The sequence below is a fragment of the Apteryx rowi genome, unplaced genomic scaffold (assembly GCF_003343035.1).
Source record: "Apteryx rowi isolate R43461 unplaced genomic scaffold, aptRow1 scaffold_317, whole genome shotgun sequence".
NCBI lineage: Eukaryota > Metazoa > Chordata > Aves > Apterygiformes > Apterygidae > Apteryx > Apteryx rowi.
The window spans coordinates 973,006-982,667 of record NW_020449608.1 but is presented as its reverse complement, the minus strand read 5'-3'; the positions used below and the strand labels follow the sequence as shown (position 1 = coordinate 982,667).

Genomic DNA, 9,662 nt, shown 5'->3' with positions numbered 1-9,662 from the left:
GCCATGTTCAGCAGCAGCAAGTGGTTGGAAAGAGCACAGCACTTGGTCCTTTTGGGGCTAGCCTGCCATCAGTGTGGCTTCACTGGTGGCCTTCAGCATGCAGACTGTTTTGATAGAAGTTGAAGCAGTTCCCTGGAGTTTAGCATGCTGTGCTTTGCTGAGCTGAGTTTCCAGATTAGGTTTTGCAGCAGAGAACATACTGCTAAATTGAGGGGGTGTTACCTGAGTTACACCACAGTACCCTCCACCACCCTTACTAACATGCTTCTGATAATTATTCTTGTAAAGCCAAATACTACTCCAGCATGTTTTGGCAGGGGACAGGCAGCAGGACCACTAACCTGTGCCTGCTTTACTGGCACCACCCCTGCGGAACAATCTGGGAGGGTGAGACAAGCATAGTAAGCTGTTATCCATCCGAGCCTGTTCTTCCAAAATACCCTCACATCCCCTTTAAATGTGGTGTTGCACACATTAGCGCATCTGTCTGCAGAAGGAAAAGCCTTTCGGTGCATATGTGTGGCTCTCTAAGAGCTCTGCCCTCAAAGTGCTCTGACTCTGGAATCCTAATTTCAGTCCATGCTGATGATTTGCTATAGCACTACTTAGGGTGACCCTTTTCAGTGTGGCTGGGACTACATCCTTAACATTTCTGCATTTTCATTCTTTCTCTCAACATGACTCTTACATAGGGCCCGTTACCTGGTGAATACACTTCGTTGTTACACCAAATTTTGCAATGCAGTGTTATCATGATTATGCTTTAACTAGGCCTTCCAAATTCAATTGGGTTAGACCCCCCTAAACCTTCCTTAAAAAAGACCTTCAGAAGACTGGTCAGCTAATATCCGACTATATTCAAATTATATTCCTGAGTCTATTTTAAGTATGAGATAATCATGTTTTATGAATTTTGCCCACTTGGATAACAATCATCATAAAAGAGTGCTTGAAGAAATCGCTAAGCAGACAGATGTCTTAAGTTTTCTCTTTTCTTCTTGCACAACTCTGCACAACTGTTCTTTTCTGCTAAGTCAATGGACATGGCTTGCTGTTAGGACTTTCTTATGTTATTGATTTTATTCTCAAAGATACTCATAGAGGCTTTTAATGGTAGTATCACTCAAATGAACCAGGAAAGCATTTGAGCTGCTGAGCATTGAAGACACTGAGGAGAAAGCATTCACACTTGACTGGAGACTCAGAGGCTTCTCTTGTGTCTGGCGAGACACAACAGGGTTTATTTTAGGTGGTGACTTGGGCCACTGGGGCCTGTTTCTTGACTTGCTTTTAGTGTTTCAGAGGCTGAATCAGACTCTTCCTGCACATGAACTGCTGGACCTGCCAGTGGTGAAGCTGGTTAACAGCAAACATGCAGGTGATTTAGCTGCATGTTGCATCAGCTGTGGGTCAGCAGCCAGAGGCCCACGTGCCAAGTGGTTTAGGGACCAAATTGTCCTAAGCAGTTCTGTGCCCAGCTGATACAGGGAATGAGGGATGGGCAGCATCAGAGATACAGTGATGGAGGGACCAGGCAGTACAAAGAGCAGGAGGTCCCTGAATCAGGCCAACTTCATGGCCAGCTAAAAAAGTTACCCTTTCCTATGTCTTGAGGGGAAAAGAAAAGCAACTGTAGCTATATGAAAGGAAATATTGGGTTTTTTTAGTATTTGGAAGGGCCAGTGGTCCATGTAAAGCCATGTATCATCTAACAAATACAAGTGATCTTTTATATAAACCAAGCAAGTGTGATGTAACACTAACACAAACAGTAAAAGCGCCATGTTTTCTTTCAGAAGTGTTACTGACTACTTTCTCATCTGTGGGATGCTAATTTCCTGGGAAAGAGAAATATATGGCTAAATAGTAAAATAAAGAATAACAGAAAACTTATGAATTGTATTAGTTCTTTTATTTCTTTGAAAAATTGCACAGTACTAGACTACTGAAAGAATAAAAGCTGTGATTAACTTTCATTAGAAAGGAGTCAATCCGAGGGAAAAAAAAAAAAAAGACCTAGAAATCATAACTATTACAGAGTATGAAGTTTGAGTTGGGATGCCTGGCTGATATTTCCTGTTTGAGTAGGTCCAAAGATAGAGAAGTTCTTGATGGAAGTTTCTAGTTTAACAAACTGTGGAGGAAAAGAGGAGAAACAGGTTAAGGGATATATTTTTTTCCTCAGATTACAAGAGGTGTTAAAAAGTACTTGTCTAGATGTAGCACATTGAAAAGAGTGTGTGCATGCATCAGACAAGTTTTAGCAATTGCTTTCCCACCCATCCTTCAATGTGCTTACTAACTATGATTCCAATTAGTAAAACCAAATTATGGTGAATTGTTACAGGCACAAAATATGCTATGAGGTTGGCTGGAATCAACTGGGGCTACTTATTATTCATGTTAGATATGCTGAAAGGTGTCTCCTAATAAAAAAATGGAAGGGGGGAGGTATCAGAAATTTTTATTAGGTTCATGCCATGTTTCTGAAGCAAAGCACTTTATCTCTTGGCATAAAGTAGATAGTTTGATAGCTACATCTCTACTGTCATGTTTTTTGAGGACTTGAACTCACATGTGAGCCCAAACTACCTGCACAGCCACATAACCTACAAGTGACTGGTCATTTACACCTGTCCTTTATGCAAGAAGCTGGTCTTTTTAGGATTAAGCCACCTTTTTCTCACTAACAACCTGGGCAATGAAGCTCTGAACTCACACCACTAAGGAAGGGAGATCCCATCCTGCTCATTGCCTTTAATGCGATGGCTCCCAACATTTGACTTGCAGAGCAAGCCAAGAGCAGACATGGCATAAAGTTCTGCTAGTAGCTGTCACGTGTCCCTGGGGAAGAACAGGAAAATGTTTCATGCAGGTCCTTACCTTCTTGCACTGCGTTGCGGTAGAAGCACCAGGGGACACCAGCGGGATGTGACATGAAGCAGCAGCCCCGCCTTTCGCACTCTTGAGCTGTGATGCCGGGGAAGCCGCAGTCTTTTCTGGCCTTAACATCAGAAGGACATACTTTCCTGACTGTGTAAAACAAAAACAAAGGAAGGAAGGAGGCCATATTACTTTATGTTTCTTTCACCTGGCACAATATTGTTCTTCTTACTCTGGGGAGCCAAGGAGCTGGAGCTATAAATGAGCAGAGCCGACAGCCCAGGTTAAAAGGCAGGGCAGAACCTGTGGTTATCTGTAACCCACTCATTAAAACTCCTTAGTAGCACGATGGGTAGAGGCCCAGGCTCCCTGCTGCACCGAGCACAGGCAGTTGTGTGGATGGTGGTGGTGGTTACAAATCCCTGGTGAAAGAGGGGTTATACCAACTGGAGCTGCCTGAGATGCAGCCAGCTGCCTTGCAGGGCACAGGGTCTTGGTCCCTCAGTGTCTTCAGGGGTACAGCCAGCTGCATTTGTGCCAGCAAAACCCCCAAAAATTCAGAGCACTCACCCCAGAAGGGCCAGTCTGTTGTGCTCTAGGGCTTAGAGGGGGCAAAATCCTGCCTGGTGGGCAGAGACCCGGCTTTACCCTTCTATAGATCTAGTGGTAGGGTGAAAAGCCATATGTCTCCCATAACAGCACCATGGATGCTGGCTTTGGACCAGGGTGTTGCCCAGMGGTGGCTTGATGCAAGGAGCTAACTTGAGCACAGACTGGCTAATGCAAAAGAGTTGGCTGTGGAGAGTGGGAGGAAGGACCAGCCATCTGTGCATGCAGACTTCGATTAGAGAAAGGAGGTAACTTGTTTAGGGGGATATCACTGTAACCCTGTTCAAGAAAATGAAGGAAAAAATGGAGGTAGGAGTTTAAATTTTCCAGTAGGGATTTACTGGAAATCCAGTGGAGAAAAGGATCTGCCCTGGGGTAGTTTGGAGATTTCACTGGATGATGGCTGACAACAAAACAGGAGAGAGAGATAACAACCAGAGGGAATTATACTGGGAAGTGGGCAGAAAAGGAAGGAAGTAGCAAGTATCGAAAGAGCCTGGAGAAAAGAAGAAAAACCTAGAAGTTACGGAATGCCAGGGRTCTTTTAAAGAGGCATTAAACAACTGCAGATGGACTAATCTACTGAGGACTTTCTGATTTCTTTTCTATGCAGTGCTAAAGTCCTCATTAGCCACTTAGAAAACCTATTTAAGTAAGTGCTGAGGATCCCTTGCTCCACTGATGAACAAGACAACAGCTGGCAGTGACACATTTTTAAATGATCAGCTTGGGTTATTTGACAACTGGAAGCCCGAAGGGAAAGGAAATGGTTGCTGCAAGGAGAATGGGATGCAAGACTGATGGGTAAGCAAGGTCTGACTCTGCACAATACTACCAGCAGTGTTCTAATAGAGGTCTATGCCCACTTGGTTGGCCTTTCAGTAAATTTASAGCTATTCCCCACTTGTACACATTTCTGCATAATCAAGCACTAGACAGATCAGTGTTTCTGCCAGATATATTACCTTTCCTTGCTTTCGGAGTGAAGCACCAGGGAAAGCCAGGGATTGAAGAATTGAAACAGCATCCAGCTCTCCTGCACTCTTCTGCTGTGATTCCTGGGTGTCCACAGTTCTTCCTCTGACTGGGGGTCACATTACACTGGCATTTTGCTGTTGAGGACAAAAAAAGTAAATTATTAGGTGTCTGTTTGTACTCTTGTTAGTGGAAGTCCATTTATCAGCTGTCTGTTGGGAACAATGAACTTTCCCTAGACTGTGGCAGTCTTGCAAGTATACATTTTCTGTGGCTTGCTGACATCAGAACCTGAGTGGTTTCAAATCCACTACTGGTAAAAAGGTAGCAGGTGAAATGCGGGACCTGTTATGGCTGGAGTGAAACTCCCACTGATTTCAGTAAGGTCTGTACTTTACTCATTAAGAATCTGTGGTCTCACCTGCGGCCAGCCCAGCCCAGCACAGTGAGGGCCAGGGAGTTCAATTAGACCAGATTAAATGGTAAAAAAATATAACTTCAAATGATACAGTAATAAATGTTTGTTGTTTTGCCCATCTCACAGATTTACAGAATATTTGGGGTAGAAAGGCACCTCTTGAGATCATCAGCTCCAAGCCCCCTGCTCCAGCAGGTCAGCTAGAGCGGGCTGCCCAGGACCATGTACAGCCAGGTTTTGAATATCTCCAAGGATGGAGACTACAAAGCCTCTCTGGGCAACCTGTTCCAGTGTTCAGCCACCCTCACAATAAACAAGTTATTTTCTTATGTTCAGGTGGAATTACCTGTATTTCAGTTTGTGCCCATTGCCTCTCATCTTGTCACTGAGCACCACTGAGAATAGTCTGGCTCTATCTTCCTTACTCCCCCCCACCAGATATCTCACTTGAAGAAAGAAAGAGTTAAGGATATTAGAATAGGTGGAAAGATGCAAAATCTCTGCACTGTCTTCAGGTGACCATAGAAATACAGGATTATGTACAAATAGTTACAGCTGTGCTTTTAACATTTTAAGTCTACCTCATAGTCCTCCCCAACCAAGAAATTCCGGAGATGCCATTAGGGTTCTGTTACTGAATTACTTACTTCCCACTTTTTGGACTATCTAAATGACTGCCTTTTATTGAGGAGGCCAATAGATTTCTTTGAACTTGTATTCACATGACAAAGTAGCATAAACTAAATGTCAAAGGACTATTGAGACAAAGCTAGTTCCTGCAGTCCTTCTGGAGGAAAGGTTTGTCTAGTAAACTGAGTACATCATTTTAGGCATTTCTGTCCCTCTACCTTTATAGCAGACTCCTGGTTGTTCTGCTAACATAAGAGTGCTCCTGGAGTTTGTTTCTGATGTCAATACTATATATACATGTATTTTTTTTGCCACAGATTTCTCTGCAAAAATTAAAAAATAGACTCCAGCTTCTGGATTAGTACCAGAGCAAGATATTCACTACTTGATACATAAACTGGAGACACGGTCTTGCTGCAAGTACAATCAGTAGCATCAGGCCCACATACATACCCCTCAATGCAACAGCAAGCAAGTGTACTTACTTGGTGGCGACGCAGCTTCTGCCAAGGTGCTGAGGGCTACAACGAGGATGACAGAGACCACACAGATCCATTTCAGATCCATTGCTGTCAGGAGCCCTCAGGCCTCGAACTACTTTGAGTGGGAAGGCAAATCGAGGTGAGGTGCCGCTTTTCCTCAGAGCAGCTCATTTTATACCCTCCTTGTGTTTGCACACTAAGATCTGATAACATTGTTCCACACAAGGCTTCACTTGGAGGTTGTTTTTTTTCTTTAATTAGGAAATGTTACTATGTATATTCTGATATCTCTGATCCCTGAGATAAATTTCCAGGCTCTTGAGATCAATTACATTACTGTGCACCTCTGACAGCCTCAGCTGACTTTATTGACATTAGAGCATTTCAAATCTCTGAGCATCTTTAAATGGTTGCCACTACTGAAAATACATATATATATAAAAATTATAGTTTATATATATACACACACACACACACACACACATATATACATATACATATACGTGTGTGTATATATATAAATATATAACATACATGTATTTTTTATACATATATATATATATCCCTTCTAAGTATATTCTTTCTGCTTCAGATTTACCTTGGCCTTAAGTCCGGTTCGTGTTACRCTGAAAATGGTAAGGCAACAGAAGCTGAAGCTTCAGTCTGACACCTCCAAGTTTTGGAAGACCATAGCATGTGCTGTGTTAGGAAACCAAGATCTTTGCTAGACCAGGGGTCGGATTCAAACATCCCAGCTGATATTTTGAATGATATGTCCRAAGCAAAAAGGAAGGTCAGATTCTCTGGAGCAAACCCCATCATGCCCTGCAGGGTTTTTCTTGAGAAAGTCATGGTAGTCTGCTTTCCATTTCCTCTGCCCTGTCGCTACAACAGATTATTCCTTCACAACTTGTCCAACACCAAGGGCCCATAATTTGCTGAAAACTAACTTCTGAAGCACTAGTTTTGGCCTAATAATTTCCTCATTGTTTCCTTCATGATTTAACAGATGACCTTCAATGCAGCCTTTGGGCTATATCAGGACACAGGACCTTGTGGATTGGATTGTTCATTCAAGTTTTAATCTCCCTTTTGGACCTTTTTCCACCATGTTTTGTAACATTTCTTAACTTTCTAATATTTGAACACAATTAGTCCTGCTAGATTTCCCACTTACTAGAACAGAAGGCACTGTTTTCCTTGGGAAATTTGGTTCCTAACTCTGGTAGGTTGCATGATAGAACAACCACAGTTCTCCAACCAAAAGAGAACAAAACTTAAGGCAAAGACCAAAGAAAGAAAAAAAAGAAAAACCAGACCAAAGGAAAACCAGTTCCTCCTAGCAGCAACACTGCCTTGGAGAACAGGCACTGTCAGTCAGGGAAAGCTGGGTCTGGTAAATCCCAGCAAGGGACACCAGGCTCCAGGGCGAAGGGGGCCCTATGGCTAGACTCATGAGACACTGGGGTGACATTTCCAGAGAAACTTCAAGGAATCAGTTGCTTTGCTAAGAAATGTTGTGTTTACCCCGTGGAAACCTTGCTTTCTTAAAGAATAACTTTTCGTCATTGAAAACCTTGTTGCCTGATTTAATTGTTTTTTCTTTACTAGTCCCAGTTGCGGGAACCTAGATACAATATACATACTGTCAATATTAAYAGCTCTGCCTTCTCAACCACCAGAGAGTTCTTCCTGTTCATCAGTAGGAAGAGGATTCAATATGTTTTTTGATCTTTGACAGAACTTTGGTTATTATATATGAATTTGTTTTGTGCCTCTTTTGTTGATAGAGTTCAAAGCAGAAACATTTAACTCCTACAGTTGTGTTTTGAGGGTAATTTATCTGTTGAAAAGTGTTTCGAACCCTGTAGGAGGGTGCTGGGTCTACAAGGGCAAAAATAATAGAGCTCATTTTCATACCGTCCATCTCTATTTAATACATTAGTGGCATTTCGTATTGAGAGGCATGATTTGTAAAACAGATATTTTGTGTATTCTTCAGTTCACAAAACATCAATCTGCAAGTAGAAGGGGGCTGTGCTCAAACACTCAGTGATTCATATCRTAATTTTTAGTTCCATCATTGGGAGAAAACATTGGATCTAAACTTCAAAAATCCAGTCTTTTCCTTACATGCAACGTTGACAGTGGTTCCAAAGATTAACTGTGGTGCTAAGTCCAGTGAAGCCATTAGCAATTTTTCCAATGATTTTGTTTGGACCAACACCACATCACGCAGAAGGTGTGAATGGCTGAAACCTTGCCTCTGTACAAAACAAAAATGTTTATCCCAAATGGGGAACTTTGTTGCTTTCAGAGCACTGCAAGAGTTCTCAGTAGATTATCAGCCCATAGTGTGAGTCAGGTAAAACTGCTGATAAAGTTTGTCACTCCTGCCTCTTACTGAATACTTAATTAAATCCTTATCTGCCAGCTGTCACCTATTGGKCCTGATCCCACTGTATGCACAAAGACAAATCTACCACTGAGTTTTCACTGCGGAAAGAGTATATGATTGCCATCTTAAACAAACACCCTGAAAGAAATAGGCTTCTTGCTTTTTGTCAGCAGATTACTTTAAAATCTTTAATATATTTATATAGTAAAGCCTTGAAAATTATCTTGGGTTACACTGCCAAAGTTTTTCCTTCTCTTGGGCCAGCATCCATCTAGACCATTTGGTAACTCAACATTGAGCACCCAGGCTCTGCTAGGCCCCGAAGAGCTGACCAACCACTGCAGGCACTGAGCGGGGAACTGTGTCAGGGGCAAAAGGGGYTTGAAGGACTTCTTCCTCCTCTCCTTAACCTCCTAACCTCCTTGTCCTTCCTCTCCAGCCTCCTTCGGTCTCATGGGGCTTTTAATTGAACTGTGYTGCTCATGACTGAGGCAAGCTGTTGCCTCCTGCCTATTTTTCCTTCCCAGCAGTAGCGTTGGGACACGAGAAATCACAATGGTTGGCTGCTGTTTATTAAGGCTGCAACATTTTATTCTGATATTTCAGAACTTTTAAAGGGTGTATTTTTTTCCCCACTTCATTTAAAAACAAAGACCCAGCAACCAACAGCACAAATTAGTTTTTTGTCCTTAAGGGTATTTCTATTTGTAGTAACTACCAGTATTAGTGCCAACCTGAAAAATTTGTTATTTGGCTAACACTGTTGTATGTGATCCCACAAAACACATCTCAAGTTTTTGGTGTTCCCTAAAATAAATCATCATAAAAGAGAAAAAAAAATAGAGAGAAAGGAACAAAGAACCTCTCCATCAATTTTGGGGGGGGGGGGTTGGAGGTRGATTTTTTCATTCCTTCTTGATGCAAGAAGAGCAGAAGTAAAGCAGGGGGCTGGATTCGGAGCTGCAGGTTTCTGTGTGCAGCAGGGATCCTGGGCAATAGCAGAAACTGTTCCAGTCTGCCCTGATGCCCAGTGTAAGTTAGAGTGACCTGGAGGCTGAATAACTTATAACTTTAAGTGACATTGTAGTCAATTCCTGGTGTTTCTTCCTGTCTTGTGAAAGTTTAGAGCCAGTGCCTTTTTATTTCTGTGCCAAACACACCTGGAGATGGGGATTTCAAGAGACTAGCAGGGACGTTTGGATTGTGTAGGGGTGTGCATTTGGACAGAAGCAAAACTATCAGGAAGAGGTGCTCAAGTCACAGCTCG

General features: G+C 42.5%; 1 protein-coding gene across 1 annotated transcript; it reads right to left on the bottom strand.

The window, feature by feature from the left end:
* Nucleotides 1–2,126: 2,126 nt before the first annotated feature.
* LOC112968452 (trefoil factor 2-like) lies at nt 2,127–7,697 on the bottom strand. Its single transcript, XM_026070725.1, has 5 exons — nt 7,640–7,697; nt 6,001–6,084; nt 4,458–4,604; nt 2,884–3,033; nt 2,127–2,134 (listed from the first exon to the last, which is right to left on the bottom strand). The coding sequence occupies exons 1-5, from the start codon at nt 7,695–7,697 to the stop codon at nt 2,127–2,129; spliced, it is 447 nt and encodes a 148-aa protein (XP_025926510.1).
* Between the last annotated feature and the right edge of the window lie 1,965 nt (nt 7,698–9,662).